Source organism: Alexandromys fortis, unplaced genomic scaffold (assembly GCF_014885135.2).
Source record: "Alexandromys fortis isolate MF-2015 unplaced genomic scaffold, M_Fortis_MF-2015_v1.1 scaffold_19, whole genome shotgun sequence".
NCBI classification, from domain to species: Eukaryota; Metazoa; Chordata; class Mammalia; order Rodentia; family Cricetidae; genus Alexandromys; species Alexandromys fortis.
In genome coordinates, this window is record NW_026067890.1 from 9,733,998 (window position 1) to 9,754,442 (window position 20,445).

Below are 20,445 nucleotides of genomic sequence, written 5' to 3' on the forward strand. Positions count from 1 at the left end.
GTCTCCATGGTTAACTAGTGTCTAGCTGCATACTCTGACCTCCAGACAAACTTTACTTGTTAGAGCACAAACAAAATATCAGCATACCTGGCTTAATTTTTTTTTAAATAATTTCCCATGACTAGGCAGGGTACAGCTATTGATTATAAGACTACACACACACACACACACATACACACACACACAAAATAACTTCCTATGAATTAAAATTAGCCCTTCTAAAACTAGCATTCAATGAAACATTAATATCCAAATAAAAACCAAGACGAACAAAGAGGATGACTGTTTTATTTGTTTCTCACTGCATTGCAAAGCCAGTACTTCATAGAGGAAAAACATGGCAGCCAACGCAGCACGTGGTAAAATTACAACAGTGCTGTCCTTCTTCTGACACTGTGCGATACTTTCCTGTGCTCCCAGGCATTGCCAATGAGAAGACACATGAAGTCTTTTAGCCAAAATCCAGTGGTGGATGTGGGCAAGTTACAATATTATGGGAGATTTATAACACTGTTATCGTGAATTACGGAATTCTCATAATCACTGAGTAGGATCTCACCAAGTAACTCTGGCTGGCCTAGAACTTGTTAGTAGACCAGGCTGACCTCGAACTAACAAGAGATCTGCCTGCTGAGTGCCGGGATTAAAGGATAGGTTCATCACCAAACCCAGCTTCATAACCATTTTTTTTTACCATAGATGATCAAGAATTCTAAACACCAGTGCTTAACCCCTCGTTTAAATACCTAGCATGGGGATTAAACATATGTACATTGTGTTTATCTGCACCCATCAGGAAGTTGGGTTTTTTAAGTAGCACTGTAGAGAATAGTTTCCTTCCATCAGTATTGCTAAAAGTTACTTCAAATCTACTATCCTCCACTAATTTAAGACAAGCATCCTGGAGCAGGTTACCCCACAGTTCTGTTGGGAGTGGGGTGCCGTGTTCACTCCTCAATGGATTTCACATACTTTTCACAGGCTTCTTCACTCATTAGATCATCCAGCTCTGAAGGGTCACTCAGTGCCATCTTGAGCAGCCAACCATCTTCATAACGGGATTTGTTGATGAGCCCCGGGTTTTCTGCAAGAGCCTCGTTGACTTGGGTCACCTCTCCTGACAGAGGGGAGTAGAGTTCACTGGCGGCCTTCACACTCTCCAAAGCACCGAACTCATCTTGTTTTTTCAATTTTGTCCCAACTTCAGGCAGACTACAGTAAACAACATCTCCCAAAGCTTCCTGTGCAAAATTGCTGATTCCCACTGTTCCAATACCATTCTCTGTGGTTATCCATTCGTGTTTCTCTGTGAATTTACGCACCGACTGCACAGCGGATCCAGTGCGCAGCGCGCGGACGGTGGCGGCGCTCGGCACCCAGGGCCTTGGCGGGCAGGAGGCCAGGGCGCTGCGCAGGCTGCAGGCCACGGCCCGCGCGCTCCTAGCCACTCGCAGCGACATGATCCCAAATGGTTCTTTCATTTCTTCTTCACCACAAAGAATATCTTCTTTCCATACACCAGTGTCATCATCTAAAAGTCATGGAATTGTCATGTACATGTCACATCTGAAAATGGCAAAGACTTGGTGCAAAACTCCTATCACACTCTAAATTCTTTCCCTAAGATTAGAAAAATAAATTTTTGATTCTCAGAATTTAAAAAAAAAAAACATGCTTAAAATGCTACAAGATAAGATAATTTTGTTAATATTAACCCAATCTTGAAATTAGATAGTATTTTACACATACATGAATACAGATTATAGACATAATATACATGTATATATACAAGTAAATATATTATAGATACACATATACACCTATTGTACAAATGTGATTTCCTTTCAGGGATTTTAATTTAATCTGGATCCAGGCCACGGCAATGACTGTATGAAATACAGTACAACTGTACTGTAATGTGTATTCAGTCCCTAAACTACTTTTTAAGGTTAAAAGGAACTATACAGACACATGTCCACCATTTACAAAACTGGAACCAAGGAGTTAAGAAGAATTTTTTCTATATAGAAACAGACTTCATAGAAATAATCTACTAGTTTTCATATTCTTATAATCACTTCACTAATGATGTTTAACCACATCCAAAATAAATGCACCAATTCTTTCATGATGGGGTTCCACAAAAGCCCATAATTTAACACTGATATTTGATAGAGCATGCATCCTGATGTAATTAGAAGTTATCAGACAAATGTGCTTGCTAATAAGACTGAAGGCCTGACTTTGATTCTCAGGCTTCACATAGTGAAGGAAGAGAACAAACTTCTTCAAGTCATTAATAGCGACTGGATATCAAGGGGGGGGGGAGAGAAAGAGGCTGAATAGCTTAAAAATGTTAATATTTTGCTGAAATTAAATTTGTGTTAGATAGGAATATTGTCTCAGTATAGCGCTGTGAAATTCTATTCTTTAAAAGAAAAAAAAATCTCTGGAGCAGGGTGTATAGCTCAGTCAGAAAAATACCTTCATTGCTCCATGAGAACATAAATTCAATTTCTGCAACCCATGTTTTAAAAACATTCAATTCTAGAGTTAAGGAGGTAAAAATAGGTGACTCTCTGCAGCTCACTGACCAGCCAGCCTAGACAAACTCATGAGCCGCAGATCTCGGTGAAATACACTGCATCAGAACAAAGATAGGTAGACAGTGCCTGAAGAATCGCAGCACAGTTGGTCCTCAGACTTCATCGTACATACACACTTTTCCCCCACATAAATGCATATGCACACAAATTCCTTTTACTCTTTTAATAACAATACATCTGAGGAATTCACCAAAGAAGAGCACCAGATATGTGTAGATACTTGTTCACATGCACTCGGTAGATATCTTCTTTATCTGGCTGGACTAGCTCTCTCCTTTGTAGGCTCCACATCTAGTTTTGTGAAGGTGTGGATAGAATCCTATCTGCAGAGCCTGTGAGAGGAATGAGCCTTTAAAAGAAAGCACCTCACAGGATACTTCCAACTATACTCTGAGGTGGCAGCTCAGAAGTGCAAACTACCTGTTCCAAAGTTTGTCCTCAGTGATTTTAGTTGTATCTTCAAAATTGCCTTAGTACTTATATAGACATTCAGAGATTATTGAATCAAAATTTCAGGAAAAAAATGACAGAATCAAACATGCAAGAAAAATATATCCTCCTAAACAATAACTTTGACTTCAAAGAATTTGACAGAAGTAAGGTTTCATTGATGCACCAAAGTCAAAAAGAGTAAGTTTTATGAATAGTGGATAAAAGAGCTGTTTAAAACGAATTGCCTTACTTACAGCTATGTGAAAATCTGTACACTAAAAATAAACTCTTAAAATTCTTCCTATACACATGCAAAGGTATTATACAAAAGACAGAAAATTATTCAACTTAAACATTAGCATATGAAACAATTATGGTATTTTTATTTTAGTATATACAGTTCTTAAGAGATTTATAATAATTTTGAAGATATCATTTAAATGTACAGATTTGGGGAGATTTCCTATGTTGGTACTGAAGCCATCAGTATAATAAAGCCATGCTTTTCATGAACCTGACAGCATCAGTTTGACCTATGGCCACTCTTCCTCTATATATTTAGAGCCAGAGTACCTGGAAAGACACACGTGGATGTTGTACAATATGTGTTAGCTGTAAATGAGGTCATTTGGGAAGGTTGATCTCCAAATATATGATTTTTTTTTAAAAAAATGTTGTTTGATAACTTCACACATGCATATAAAAGGGTCTTAATCAAATCCACTCCCTACTCCTTCCCGTCCATCCAAGCACAAATTTTGAAGTGCATGCACATTTGTCCTGTTTGTCATCCTGTCATCTTTCATCTTTTGGAATACATAAAGATTTGGTATATCTAAGAGTGGAGGGGTTAAATCTGGTTTTAGGCTAATTGGCTAAATATGATAATACAGTCTGTAAATAATATTTTATCATCCATTTTATAATCATTTTGTGATGTGGGATTCCCTTTTGTATGCTATAAATATGTTTTATTATCGTTGGTTAATAAAGAAGCTGTTCCGGCTTATAACAGGGCAGAATATAGCCAGACTGGAAGAGATATGAAGAGAGAGTAGACAGAGTCAGTGAGATGCCAAGAAGCTGCCAGAACCTTTCCACTAGGCCACAGCCTGTGGTGATACACAGATTAATAGAAATGGGTTATTTTAAGACATAAGAGTTAGTTAATAAGAAACCTGAGCTAATATTCAAAAAAGTGTTGCAATTAACATAGTTTCTGTGTGATTATTCAGATCTAGGTGGCTGGGAAATGAACGAGCAGTCACAGTTTACAATGTTGCTTTATGTCACTCTCAAACATCATGTACTCTTTAAAGTTTCTCGAGGAAACAGCTCCAATAACTAACAATAAAGAGACAGACAGTTCCAGACTCTTTAATTTCACCCCGTAGGGACTAATCTTGTATGAGAAAAGACACTTCTCTATTAAGAAAATTGTAGTTAAAATGAAAACAAGATACTAGTTGGGTAGAATATGATTCCTGTATAGAGCCGAGACTACAAAATCTTTGAATGTCTGTCTATAGTGCATAGTAGGCAGGCTTTGACTACAGTAAGATGGAGTTGTTGACTTTCATTGTCTGTTTACATTAAAAAGCACTGGAATTGTGTACACTCACAATGCTAAAGAGTTTTCACTTCTGGTGAATCAATTTTAAATAAATCTTTTCATAAAGAAAGCTGCATTTTATTTTGAAATGAAGAGATATCTCATTTACCCTATGCAAATATCATTTTTAATACAGACTCTGAAGGTTTTGTGTATTGAAGTTGGTCGGTTAGAATTTTACACAGTTATCCTCACCTTGATACATCTGAGCGAGACAATTAAAGCCTACATCTGTTCCTTCTAATTGTGGCCCATCATTGGTCATTCTAAGTGGCCTTCAGTTGCTCTCACAACATCTTTCTAGTAGCCAACATCCACCTGCATTAATTTGCTTGAAGACCATGATCCTTCTGGATAAAAAGTTGCCCAAGGACACTATATACCAACATTTTTCTCTACCCAGTCTTCCACAGGCTGGTATAATGCTGAACATTTATCTGGAATTAGGAAATGCTTAAAAAATTGGTGACAAATCACTATAACTTACCTTGAGACTTATATACTTCAGAAAAAAGAAAACAAAGGCACAGCTCTCCCCCAAAGTTGCTTAACCTGCGCTTCACTTTGGTACTTTTGCAAGCTAAGGGGTGGATTTTTTTTTCCAGATTGGAGACACTGGATTTATTCTGGTAGAAATTTTGTAGTATCTTATACAATAATTCTTCACTTGGCTTCATTGCTAAGCAAGGCCACTTCTGACCAGAGTTAGAACACACTGACCTGAGTTTTCTGTCTGGGTTGTAGAAAGCATAACTTCACAGAGAGAAGCTGATGGTACATTAGTAACAACGAATTCATTATTTAAAATATAAAGTTAAGGAAAATGCTTCTTTTCATCCTTTCTGTGTGGGGTATATAAAACATATGCTCTTCAAGGTGCAGGAAAGACAATTACATCACTTCACTGTACCAAATAAGCCTTCGATTTGCATCTATTATCTCTCTGAACTATCTCAGGTTGTTTGATAGTTCTGGGAAAATAACTTGCCATATAAAAAATATAATCGTTATTGCAGAGAAATTTTTTGAGTCTTATGGTGTGATTGATTTAGGCAAAAGAGAGCAAATTTATAATTGAAGAGAATTGAACAATTTTGCTAAACTGCGTAAGTGCAATTGATAGTCATAGTCATGTATTTAGATAAGCACAAGAAGCCAATTGAGTATGCCGTTATTTCAAATTGAAAATTAAAAAAAGTAGTAGATTACTCATAAATCTATCAAGGAACTCAGAAAATTGGTCACGGCAGAAATTTTAACTGTGAAAAGTGATACAATTAAATATAATTGGACACTCAACTCTGAATAGTACTCGGGGCAATCAAGAAAAGCTTTGAGGAAAGAAAAATATTGCAGAAAGCACCATCAACAGTCATTTTTTTTAAAGAAAACTTGGGCAAACAGTGTCCATTACAATTTTCAAGTAAAATTATTTTCACAGATTCATTTGGGCCATATTTGCAATCTTCTGTCTTCTAAATCTCTACAGTACTTTAGGACTTCTGAACAAGGGCTGTCAAACTCAGGTCTCAAATGCTCAGAGAGGTCTCCAAATTACATCTACTTGTCATCTAGTCATCGCTTTCCTTAGCTCACCTTAACCAAGAGCAAAGTAATTCGGAATATGAGACAGCATAAGCCGCTGAAGATGCGATGGCTTGAACATGACACATTGTAGAGATTTATGAGGACCACTAGAAACTTCCGCGAATAGAGAAACTGAACTTCTGGCATTATCGCAGAGTCCCATTGACCTAAGTCTTGCCAAACGACTAGAATTTGCCATATAGAGAAGGAAAATTCAATCCATGTCTTACATCAATATAGAGGGAAATATGGGAACAGTTCTTAGTTTTCTGCGCTAAATCACTCACTCAGTGGTGAGACTGCGCCTTGTGAATGGTTGATTTCAAGGAGACTGCTTAGCAAATACACAGGACCTATGCTGCCTCCATCACAGTTTTGTACAACTAGTGAGTGTGTTTCTCACACTGCCCTGCAGAGATCCAATGTCTATGTACGTTAACTGAAGCCATTGTGATATGCTGGTACTGCCCCTTTCAGTAAAGTCTACACTCCCTACAACATGAAAGAAGACAAGGCAAAAGTAATTTCATGATTTGACTATTTTAAATGGTATCATATGTCTTTTCCTAAAATAAAACGTACTTTTGGGAAATCATAAATTTGGATCCACACCGAGTGAGATTTGAAAGCAGGTTTTGTCATTTGTTGATACTGGAAAATTGAGCAAACTCTTGTTTTGTTTTTTTTTTTTTTCTGGATGTCTGTAAGTGTGGAATAATTATTCTACTGTTCTTAAAATGTGCTCAGAGCAATACCATGCTTATTTATAATTATATCCTGTCAACTGATGAAGCAAGTCAATGGTTTAGTTGTTTTAATTCCTGTAATCAAAGTACAACAAAGATTCTCTCTCTCTCTCTCTCTCTCTCTCTCTCTCTCTCTCTCTCTCTCTCAAACACATACACATAACCACTCAACAAAGAACTGAAAAGACCCTATTTTATCGTGGCAAACACGCTCTGCACTGACCAGGAAATACAGGTCTGACCTACTTATTCCTGCTTTTCACTTTCACATTCGCCATACCTTATCTCTTATGTAATTCGGTTGAAACAAACCAACAAGCCTATATAGTGCACATCCCAAGTTTAACAAAGCAAAGTTCGATTATATAAACAGCTCAGGGAAAAGTCAGCTCAGCCCACCTGTCCATTAAGATAATCTACTATTTATGTATTGTGTCTCTTTTAAAACTATATTTTTTCCCTTTTTTTCCTCGAAGATCTTCATATCTTTAATGATTTCACATTTTTTTCTATAGTGCCTTTTCCCACCATCCATTCTTTATGATAGGTACCCCTAAATTCTCTCCTCCAGCAGTTCTCACTCTTCAAAACCACAAATAACCAAGTCCTGGTGATTTCTCCTTTTCAAAACAACTTTCTTTGATTTCTACTGTTGCCAGCAGAATACTATCCTTTAATTAGTGGGTTTTTGTAATAATCCTTCTGCCTTCCAGATTGTAATCTCACCAGCCCTTCTAACTAATCTCAGCCAGAATGCCTCTTTGTGCAATAACTTGCAATGATACCATCAGTGGTAAGAAAATATTAAAAGTCACTGAGAACGGTGTTCAAAACAGAAAAGTCAAAGAAGAAAAATTCTATAGAAGAGGTTTTACTCAATTTGCAATCATTTGAAATTATAGGCACTATGTCTTTTTTTTTTTTAATTGCTGAGCAGTACTCCATTGTGCAAATGCACCACATTTTCTTTATCCATTCTTTGGTTAAGGGACATCTAGGTTTTTTCCGGGTTCTGGCTATTACGAATAATGTTGCTATGAACATAGTTGAGCAAATACCCTTGTAGTGTGGCGTGCCTCCTTTGGGTATATGCCCAAGAGTGGTATTGTTGTGTCTTGAGATAGATTGATTCCAAATTTTCTGATATCCCAGTTAGCTCTGGGCCGAGCTCCCAGAGACAAGTCGAAGAGAAGAAGGATTGATAATATGAGCAAAGGGGTCAAGACCATGATTGGGGACACCCACAGAAACAGCTTACATGAGTTAATGGGAGCTCACTGACTCCACTCTGATAGCAGGCAAATTAGAGAGGCCCTCTGAATGTGGGTGAGAGTTGTGTGGCTGAGACAGTCTGTGGGACCACTAGCACTATTTATCCCCAGCACCTGAAGTGGCTTTTTCTCTTTGGAGAGATGTATTACTTAACCTAGATATAAGGGAAAGGGCCTTGTTCATGTCTCAAAGTGATGTGCCAGACTTTGTTGGCTCCCCATGGGAAGCCTTACCCTCTCTGAGGACTGCATGGGCGTGGGGTAGGTGGAAGGTGGAGGGAGCTGGAGGAGGGAAGAGAGAGGGACCTGGGATTGGTATGTAAAATGAGAAAAGATTGTTTTGCATTTTTTAATGCAATCAAAAAACTACTCATAGGAAAAAAATATATATGCAAATGTAGGGGTGAAGAGAAGATGAGAGAGAGAAGAAGGGGTGTGAGAGAGCACATAAGAGATCAGAGCACGGAAGCCTTGGCTTCCCACTTAGCAGCCTAAGCAGTAAAACTGAACATTGTCAGGGAAGGCTGAGAGATGCTGACTCTGACATCAGACTTTTTCACTAAATACTGACTTCTCTTAAAATTTGCTGCCAATTTATTTTAAAATCTTACTGCCATCTCAACTCTATATTACTATTTCAAATCACGGCTACTTTAAATGTGAAATCCAACATGCTATATTGTACACTTTGCTGTTGGATTTCACATACTTCTGTAGTTTCACTGATTGCTAAAGAAAAATAGAGCTGTCCTTTTACTAACTGAAAGAATACAATACACCTTAATGAAAACTATCTATTGTCTATATTTTGGCAGGCAATTCCTTTTAGGAAGTTAGGAAACTGAAAGGTATTCATCCTGCGATCAACCCCTAAGGTTCTGCCGTGCTTTCTTTGTGCTGCGGCTGCCGATTTCTCGGATATTTTTCAGTTGCTTTGTTCTGAAAACTAATCAAGATTTGAGGACACCTAAACAAAGGAAACTGGCAAAATTGAAAGCTAAATGAAAGATGATGAGTTCATTGTCTTTAATCACAACTTTAAAGCTAGATAGCCCAAGCTAACATCTCACTCAATTGAGGCTGCTATTCTATTTATTTCTAAAAACTATAGGTTTATCTGGTACTCATTTCTTTTGTTCAAGAGGAAAAAGAAACTGCTTCCCACAGTGTTGAACATTGTCTCAGAAAACATGCTATGCTTTGTCCACTTGTTCAAATGCAAACCTGTTAATTATATCTAAACTTTGAAGCATTCATACAGGCTTTTGCCACACGTATCTATGTATAAACTATTAAGGTGTTTGTAAATATATTAGTGCCGTCCTCAACATTCTATGAATCAACAAAACCCATCATTTCTAGAGACTAGAACAAAATTTACAGATTAAAATTTATGTCAGTAACTTTTCTGTTGCTGTAATAAAACATCATGGCCAAAGCAACTTGTAGGAGAGTTTATTTGGAATTAATAGCTCCAAAGGATTAGAATATGTAATGGCAAGAGATAACGTGGAAACAAGTACCAGGCATGGCTATAGGATCAGGATAATAAGAGGTCACGTCTTGAACTGCAACCCAAAGTAGAGAAAACAAAACTTGAAGGCTCTTAAGGCATATTGCTGGTATCAGACTTCCTCTGACAACGTGCCACCTCCTAAAACTTCCCTAGGGGGCACCACCAACTAGGAACCAAATGTTCAAATAAGGACCTTATAGGGATCTTTTAAGCCAAGACTTTCTACTTCCTGGCCCCCATAAGATCTGGCCATATCATAAGGCAAAACACATTTCATTCAGATTTGAAGTCCTCATAGTCTTTCACAGGCTCCTTGCTGTTTAAATGTCCAAAGTCTCTTCTGGGATGCAAGGCAATCTCTTAATTATAAACTCCTGTAAAATAAAAATAGGAAAACATGCTACATATTCTCAACATTCAATGACTTAGATTATTTATTACCATGCCAAAAGAAATGCATGGGGACATAGCTTGCAAATATTGGACCAAAACAAGACTAGAACTCAGGAGGGCAGTCTCAAAATCCTGTAGCTCTGTGTCTAGTGTCAAAGGCTCCCCTAACTTCATCTTCACTGCCTATGGTATTTATGTCTCTCTCTGTGCAGATCTCCTTGGTAGATAACTCACGGCTCTGCATTCCTAACATCTGGGGGCCTCAAATGCTCAAGTCAGGTCTAGTGTCACTTCCTGCTGCCTGTGAATCCCAATGTAGAACTCTCAGCTACCTGCATGCTGCCATGCTTCCTGCAGTGATGATAATGGCCTAAACCTCTAAACTGAAAGCTATCCCCAAATAAATGGTTTCCTTTATAAGAACTGCTGTGCTCATGGTGTCTCTTCACAGCAATAAAACCCTAAGTAAGACACTTCTCCACAGCCAGGTACCAGCAAGTTTATTCAAATTTCAAATTGCTTTTAAAATTCCATTATAACTTTTATGGCTTACATATGCCTTACATGAACAGAAAACCAAAGGACTTTGAAGAATAAAATTGCACTTGTGCATATGTTTCTCTCATATTTATATCCTAAGAATAAGTGGTATAATAATGAAGTAATCAAAAACAGATGAAATAATCCTTAAGCAATAACTTTCAGGTGTTGTCAAAATTTCACTCCATCATAATAGCCTACAGTAAATTAGAAACATATTACTGTTATTGTTTTATAATAAAGATCAGTAGGTACAGGGAGGTAAAATGGCTTGTCCAAGGAGAGCAACTAAAACAAGTAAGAAGTATAGGATTTGAACCCAGATAATCTGACTCCGGTGCCTAGGCAATCAACCACCTAACCACCCAACTACAGCCTATATGCCACTACTGCATGCACTATTCTTCCTTAACATTAGTGAGGAGAATGTTTCTAGCAGCTACTTTGATCATATATCACACAAAACAGCAATCAAGTTTATATTTGTAGATTGCTTTTAGCATATAGTTTTGATCAAGTGTGTAATTTAGAATATGGGTGAATCTGTAATAAGCATACTGAAATTTTGCTGAGATGCCTTTAATAGTTGCAGGAAGAAATGGCATTTACAGTACTCACTTTGTTCAAACACTGCTAGCTTGTGCTGCGCTTATACTGCCTCTACTTCATAATGCAAGCCGTGATTAAAAAAATTACATTGTGAAGTCTGAAATACCAGCCAGTAGAAGGACTCTCCAGCAGGGGTCTTTTGATATATGTTTGAGAGTTTAATCATAAGCTGCTGGGTAGATGTTTAGTCAGTGAAGGTTACACAGTGGTATCTTAAAGTGTCCTATAAAAGTGCTTGTAGAGGGGGAAAGATCTGAAGGGCTGATGAAGCTTGCAAGCTGTGCAATTATTTCAGCAAATCTCCATACTGTGGTCTTCTGAAGTCACATGACCAAGTTCATACCCCAGTATTTATTAATTGGGAACAAATAATGTCACTTGGGAGAAATACCTCCTTCAACTTTACTCTTAACTGAAGTCAATGTTATTCTGACTTTTCAAGAGACCTACCACTCACACAATTTTCCATGATATGCATATGCACACACGGGCAGACACTGGAGACACCCAGACACACACATACAGAGAGAGAGAGAGAGAGACAGAGAGAGAGAGAGAGAGAGAGAGAGAGGAAGAGAGAAAGGAGGGAGAAACAACATAAACATTCAAGCAGACTCCACATGCGAACACACATAAGCAGACACTATACTCAACTCACAAACATATACACAAATATAAGCAAATACTACAGAGAAATCACACACACATGCAGACACTATACAACAAACATACAAACACATACACACAGAGAGAAACACCACACATACAGAGAGAGAGAGAACATATACTTATAAGCAGACAGTACACACACACACACACACACACGCACGCACGCACAAATATAAGCACGAAAGAAAGAAAGAAAGAAAGAAAGAAAGAAAGAAAGGAAGGAAGGAAGGAAGGAAGGAAGGAAGGAAGGAAGGAAGGAAGGAAGAAAGAAAGAAAGAAAGAAAGAAAGAAAGAAAGAAAGAAAGAAAGAAAGAAATTAATTGAGGTCTCTGACCTACTAGAGCCAGGTTCATCACAAGCCACACCCTCATTTACTTCATCAGCTAGGAAACCACCTCAACATTGAAAAGGGAAAGAATATTGAGCCTAAATATACCAGAACTCTCCTGAGGGGAACAGCAGTTGCCGCAGCAGCTACTTCTCTGTCAAGCTTCACAGACCTTTCAGTTCAGTTTATAATATAACACCATCAAGCCGCACTCAGTAAGAAAAAAAAAAAATGCCTCTACAATCAGGATTTTCATCTTAAAAAAATAACAGCCATTACCTTTTTAATGAAAAAAACAATAGGTTCCATTATTATGATAGTTCCTGTAGGCCTTATTTTTCTCCTGTGCTGAGTGTTTATGAGTATTTTTTTTTTACTAACCTCAGCTCTGCCCTGGGAATCTATTCTATTATTCTGTCCTGCCTGCCATAAAGAATTTAGCTTCATATAAACATGGCATGTACATCAAATCACACTAGAGATTAGATTTAATGTCAGCTGTTATGAAATTGAGTACATGTTCATGAGAAGATTTTGGGGTAGATAAAGATTTTGGGTAGATGAATTTGAGGAAATGTTTATACAAAAATTTTTGGGTAGATTTTAATATGCCTTACTTAGTTTACCTGAAAATTGAACTTTGTAAATATTTGGGTTTTCCCTTTTATTAAATACAACCATATTCATTTTGCTAATAAAAATAAAGCAAACCTAATAATAAGACCTCATGATAATTTTTATTTCTTTGTAAAAATAATACTTATACAACAGTAGATTTTTTAGTTAAACTGATTTTCCTACTCTAATTTTTATTTTCCAAAAGAATATACAGTAATCAAAATTTATAATAAAAGAATTTTCGTTAACAGAAATTTTTTTCTTTGCCTCAAACAGTTAATAATATATTGAGCAGTGAAACAATCTTATATAAGCAAATTTTGTTATTTAGAAAAGTTCATAGGAAACAAAAATAAAGTAGTCAACGAACTTTGCCTTGGGTTTCTGTAAACGTGAGTCTCCATCTGCTGCGTCACTTGAGGACATTATGTTCTGTTAAATTCATATTCCATTTGTGCTTATAAAGAAATGAGTGCTAATGTCTGCCTCACGGAATGATTGAGAATCGAACATTCCTACTGTGTCTTGTTTCTGCTGTTCTAATTAGCTCAAAGACAACACACATTTGCGAGGCTTGATGACACTGAAACCACTTACTTACTGTATGGATTTGTTTGCTTTGTTTAGAACTTTCTGTTTACATTTTTAGTTCTCAACAAGTCATTTTCTTTCACCTTATGACTTAGTATTTAAAAATATTTATATTTATTCTCTGAAAATTTCATACATGATTATAATATTTTGATCATATGCAACCTACTCTTCCTAACTTCCTCTGTCCCTTCCCAGTTTCATGTCCTCTCTCTCTCCCTCTCTCTCTCTCTTTCTCTCTCTAAGTATGTGTGTGTCTGTGTCTAAGTCCCCAAGTTTAATTTACTTGTACTCTTGTACAATATAAAGATTTGTCCCTCAAATTGGTTTAATAAAATGCTGATTGCTCTGTAGCCAGACAAGGAGTAAAGCAGGGTGACCAAACTAAGGATACTGGGTTGAAGGCAGAGTCAGGAAACAGAAGGGTAGAGTCATGAGAGATGCCAGCAGACGCAGGGGAAACAGGATGTGTAAAAAATGAAGTAACAATCCATGAGTCACGTAGCAGAAGGTAGATAACAATATGAGTTAATTTTAAGTGTAAGAGTTAGCGGGTAATAAGCCTGAGCCATCAGCCTAGCCTTTGTAATTAATATTAAGCCTCTAAGTGATTCTTTGAAAGCAGCTGCAGGACAGGAAAACTCCACCTACACTAATTGTGATGTCTTTGTGTACACAGGTGTAGAACAGTCCACTGGAGGAAGAACAACCTACCAAGGATCAAATTCCTGAAAAACAAAAACAAAAATTGAATTTCCCTACCCCTGGAGTCTTCAACTACCAATGGCTTCATAAACCACTCTCATCCATGCCGGACTTTTGAGTGACCTGATCTAGCATTGGCTGTGGGCAGGCAAACATAGAGGATATGAGTTAGTAAGCAACAGCCCTGTTCACGTCCAAAGACACACAGCAGTCCTCCACAGCCTCTTGATCTTACAATCTTCCTCACTTTTTCTCTTTCTGAATGTTCCCTGAGCCTGTGTGGAGGAGTGTAATAGAGTTGTCGCATTCAGGGCTGAACATGGAACAGTTCCTATACTTTGATTAGTTACAGGCCTCTGTTATCAGCCACCAATCAACTAAGAAGCTTTCCTGATGATGATTGAGAGCTGCAGTAATCTACCGGTAGAGGAATGCTTTAGAAGGCAGTTTAATACGAGTCCCTTTAGCAAAATAATAGTATTTAGCTCTCCCTAGGCCTATGGCCTGTCTAGCCATGGGTTCTTGAGCATGTTTACAGCATGTCCTGTGGACTGGTCTTTAAATCCAATCAGAACCTTGTTTGTTATCCCACTTAGCATTCATTCCATGATTTCACCAGTGGGCATGCAAGTTTCATGACTGGATAATACCTCAACTTTTCTTCCCCAGCAAGGTGTGTGGCACCTTCCAGCACTATAAAATCTAACTACTAGGGAAGAAGTTCCTAGGTCAGTACCAGGTTGTCTGAAAATTTGTATATCTAACATGTTCCAGTTGTCACATACCAACTGAGTATTCCAGAAAATGTCTCTCATCTTACATCTCTCTTCTCTCCAAGTCTTGACATCCTCTTCAAAATGTCAGTATGAAAAAAAAGGCTCATTCTTTCTTTGACACCTTCATTATTCCTTCAATAACCATTATCATAATAAACATTGTGCTTGGCCATGGAGCTATGGTGAGAAATGGAGATAATCATTCAGCCTTCTCAGATCTCATAAAGTGTCTGAGATTGCCTTTAACTAAGTGGCACCTCACATAGTAATAAATTAGGTTATGATAAATATCAAAGAGAAAAGAACTATGGTATTCCAAGACTAACATAAACCAAACATTTGATGAATCTGCTGGTCATTGGGTTTACAGATGAATGAGTATTAGCCAGGTGACAGGTACTAGACAGAAAAAAAAATGGTGAGTATGAAGAAATAGAGCAGAATCTCTGTGGTAGGGGTGGCAAGACTTTTCTGTGTGCCTGAGAAAACCAGGAATATCTGCCTTCTATGGCTTGAAAGGGCATGAGGTAGGAAAGATCAGAGAGGTATAAAGAAATAATACTAGACAGAGGTAAAGATTTATCTTCTTGAGTAATGGAAATCACCTGAATGTGTTGAAAATGAAGGTAGATGAGATGTTTACATTTGTGTTTTGTAAACCTGTCTGGGTGCTGGTTAGAGGACTTTTAAGTCTGCAATTACATTAGGTTCTTGTTAAAATATGGACTCTGATCCAGTAAGTCTGAGAATGTGCAGGTCTGATAAACTGCCAAGTGGTAGGACAACTGGAGTTCTACCAAGGACAAGAATGGGGAAAGGGAAGTATGATGGATGAGATGATAAATAAGAAAAAATAAAAGGGAACAGTTATGCAATAATCCATATATCCCTACATTCATTTAATAATTGTTGCTACTTACTGAGTACCAGATTGGCTTATTAGCCACACTGCGAGTATACTGGCTAAGACAATATCTGGACTTACATAGCCACTATTCATTACTAATGAGTATGCCATTTTCTTGTAATAAATGTTAGTAGCTATAGTTGTAATGAAGACAATGAAGATGACCCAATGAACAAATAACAGTGTGGTTATTTCATGCTCAAGTAAATAATACAAGAATTTTTGAACTTTGAGTGAACTTTGACTAGAGAGAATTCTAGGGTCTAGGTTGTCTTTGAGATCCCACTGAAAGCATACAGAAAGTCTATAGATATAAGGGTGAAAATAATCATCAGATTTGGTAAGAAAACAAACCACATGTACAGAAAGGGATGAACTGACTTCTTCCAGTTCGTATGCGCAGGGCCTTCAGTGTGTTCGAGTCGAGGAGTCAGGATACACCAGATTCCCATCATGGCTGTATGGTTACAGTTCTTCATCCCTTGTGTCAACTGTTGTGAGAAAGTTATGTCTTCTGCCCCTACACCTCATTACACATACCTGTCTTCATTTTGTTATCCAGTAAAGAAATGTCATACGAAAACGAAAGCAATCCTGAACACAGTAAACTATGTTATTCGGGTACAATTTATCAGTTTTCACTTTGCTGTCTTCATTTCAGTGTGACTCCACTAGTCCGGTTCACTCAACCAAGACATTTTCACAACTCCTAAATCCTCAATATGTTTTCATTTCTACGCCACAACTGATTCTTTTATAGTCTCCCTCTTTCTGGAAACCCTTACATATATTAGTTACTTACACAATGTGTACTTCTAATTCTCCAAACATTCTTCATTCGCATTTTACTATCTGTGTCCTCTAGAAACCTACACATGCTGATATAACTTTAAATGTTATTCTTTTTCTCATTAGACCAAAATACTATTACTCATTGTACATTTCAGCTGGCATTCCCACTATACATTTGCTTACCTCCATGCTTGAAATCTAAACCAGTCACGGCTGTGTGAGGTTCAGAACTGCATAGTGAACTGGCTACAAGACACTGACATGGCGAACACAGGTGGCTTAGGTCCACATGTGTAAAATTGAGCTCACTTTTCTTTAGGAAATGAATCTCACGCCCTGTGTTATTTTGTTCAGTAAACACTTTCAGCAAAAACCTGAGATGCAGCCTAGATTCGTCTTTCTTGGTCTGATTCTAAAACCAGGGAGAGGTTGGAAATCTATTAATTTTAAATTTCCCACACAGTTACCTCTACTGAAGAACTTGTCTCCTTCTGGGATCACAGAGCTAGACTCAAAATGTCTCTGTGCATCAGACTTTGCCTTTAGTTGACTGAATCTTCAAATCTTTAGCAATTTCCTCAACTTCATAATTCAAGGTATTGTATTAGTTCCATTTACTTTATGTGGTAGAAAATACCAGCGCCTTTAATAGTCTCCATGACTCAGAACCTGTATATCCTTACAACTCCCATATCTCTAAGTATTTTCTCTCATAGATCAATGCTGCTAAATTTCTGGCATATTTTAATCTGTTTAATTATTTTATAATTATGCATCTTTTGTGCTAAAAGCCAAAATGCCCCTACCTGACATACCTATCCCAAAGCATCTAGGAAGAAATGCACTCATCTTCAAACTGATCGACTGTCTCTTTTGTTTGGCTCTGTTTCTTGATTCTTTGGTCTTTTATATCTACTTTATACACAGTAATCTACATCTTTCATGACACGGCCATATGGAATATAGCTCTCTGCACGTGCTAAATTGGAAATTACTTGAGGACAGTATTTGTACATCTGTATTTACTAACAAATACCACTTCATAGTGATATACAGCCAGCATACAGTAAAGAATGTGTATAAATAACTTACTTTTTTCTGTTCACACCATCCTAAGTGCCACACCTTACTCTATGTTACTCCAAAACTCCTCACTCCAGTTGGTCCCTAATCCTAAATGGTTTGGGCTCTACCATCATTATATCTCTTATACATTTGGTCCACACTCCATCATATTTGTCCTTCTTATCCACCCATTCCTTTAGTTTTATACTAGCAAACTCCACTGTCTAGATTTAAACCTAAGCAGTTTCACACCTTATCCTTTCTAAACTACAGAGTCCCCCAGTCTCTCAGGAGCCACAGAACATACTTTTACATCTACTTTGTACTTCTGTAGCTGTAGAACCTTTCAGAAAAAGTGTTCTCATTATTATTCTGGAGGCAAGAATTATATTCCCTGACTTAGCCAATTTATTCTGAGTAATGTAGTTTATTAATTTTCATTAAACTGAATATAATTTACCACATGTAGGCTCGGTGTCATATTATGAAACCACAGCTCTATTTATTTTTTTTTAAAGTCATTTACTACGCAATCGCCAAACCTCATGCCATGTTTAAAGTATTTAACTAGCAAAATAAAATTGCATGGACAGTGATAGTATCCATTAAGAGAAAGAAGAGGAATTACATTTAAGAAAATCAAAGTTTCTTGTGAAATCCTGGTCCTATTTGGCAGTGATTACTTAATATTTTCACTTATAATTACTTATAGATAACAACCATATTTGAAACTAGACATGATGGTAGGCATTTGTGAAGCAAAATCAAGAGGATCACAAGTTTGAGGCCAGCCTTGGGCTACTGGGAAAGATCTGGTTTCAAAACAAGCATACTAACAAAAGGTCTTACTTTAGGTGGATTAGTTTATTCGATGAGTGTGTGGATGTCTGAGTTAATGCTTATGAGACCCTTTCCAACCTTTCTCCATTCCTGCAAGTCTTTCCCACCTGTCCCCATTTCCCTCGCTCGTTAGTGCCAGGAGGTGGGAGGAACAAGGACACAGTGGGAGCATCACTCATGGCCGTACACGTTGGCATAATTGCAGGCAGTGCGGCGTGCCCTCACTCTCATCTGCTCCTCCAGCTGGTGCAGGTACCTGATAGCTCTTTTGGCATGGGCGATCTCTGTGGTTGGCATAAATTGTGTGACTATGAGAATGACCTTCATTTGCCCATAAGGTCCTTCACCTAACTTATGAACTGGAGTAATTTTCCACAAGCCTGGCCAAAGCATCTTTTTCATTCTCAGTGGAAGACTTACCCCTATGTTCCCTTTATGCTTCTGACCGGTCTGTATCCACATTTCAGCTTGCTGAGACACTTTTTAAAAAGAATTATAAAAATATGTCTTCCCCATAGCTTCATGTAAAATAAAAATTTGATCATCATGCTTTATTCAATGAAAGATATTAACTTAAAATGTCAGTGTTTCTATGAAAAGAGTAGATTCTAAGACTTCACTTTAGATATATTAACCTATTAAATTGTCAACTTTTGTAATTACTTAATAACCCCTTTATAATCTACTGAACAGTTTTATCAGTTAAACACCTGTATTCAGTCTACCGTCTTTTCTACAAGGAGGTGATCAGACATTATTCCCAATATCTTTAAGGAAATCAAATAAATTACTATAAACTACTTCAGTAATGTTAAAAGTAAGAAAGTGGAGAAGGAAGGATGGTAGAAATGGAAAGAAGAAACAAGGGAAGAAAATAAGCAGAAAGGAGAAGAAAGAAAAGAATAAGAAGAAAAAAAATGAGTGGAGATACTCTCCATCATCCATCTTCCCTCTGCTCTTGGGGCTGAAGACACAACAGCTCTCCTGCATTCAGGAATTAACAGGTTTAGTGACTTGCTCGACAACATATTTTCCACATTAAAAAAAAGTTATAAGGTCTTTCTTCATAAATAAAGCAGCAGAGCATTTATGTTTTGATCTGAATCTCCATTCATGCCCTCAGTCCTGCTTCTTCTGTTCTATATTTCCAGGTGTCGCAGTGTTCTACCAGGACTCTTGAGATACCTTCTCACTGCACTCCAGCAGTGGCACTTGTCCCCATGTAAACCCACAGGAAAACAATAACTTTAACAGTCACTCTGCTACAAGCCGTAATTTATGTGGCAAAACAGCAGTGTTTGCCTACCATGGCCTGTACATACATCTTTCACTGCACGTTTTCATCCACAGACATCAACTACTTCAACTGACAGATTTTCTCAAATCTGCCAGTGACCAAAAAAAAAAAAAAATCTTATTTTTTTGCTCAGAGATGCAGATTTAAGCTGCATCTCTCCTAAAACCCCGCGAACTGGCGTGGAAAAGAAGAGGCTGGTCAGGCTTGTTGGTCCCAAGCTTTCTCTCACCTTTCACATCTCCAACCAATTTTTCCAGGCCTTTTGATAGTTTTACTAACTTTTCACAGCCTAGGTTTGCATATAATTTTCTTTGTTCTCTTATTTTTCCAGGTTATTTATTAATTATTCATGAATAAATCAATACCAATAAAGAATTGTCCCTCAACTGTGTCTTCTTTGCATTCTTTCACTGCTATTGTTTCCTTTAAAATTCAAAATGTCCTAAGAGTTTGCCAGATAATTATCATTAATATCAATTTTCAATAACAAGCAGGTGTAAACATAGATATAAAAGATATTATATATAGATATACATATATAATTG

At 37.4% G+C, this 20,445-nt stretch overlaps 1 protein-coding gene across 1 annotated transcript; it reads right to left on the reverse strand.

Moving 5' to 3' along the window:
- Nucleotides 1-254: 254 nt before the first annotated feature.
- Nucleotides 255-1,460, reverse strand: LOC126503312 (glycine cleavage system H protein, mitochondrial-like). The gene has a single exon (XM_050144935.1). The coding sequence runs from the start codon at nt 1,458-1,460 to the stop codon at nt 948-950; it is 513 nt and encodes a 170-aa protein (XP_050000892.1). The 3' UTR covers nt 255-947.
- Between the last annotated feature and the right edge of the window lie 18,985 nt (nt 1,461-20,445).

Bases quoted from the DNA above. Each gene is read 5' to 3' on its own strand.
- LOC126503312 (XM_050144935.1), bottom strand. From the start codon at position 1,460: ATGTCGCTGCGAGTGGCTAGGAGCGCGCGGGCCGTGGCCTGCAGCCTG.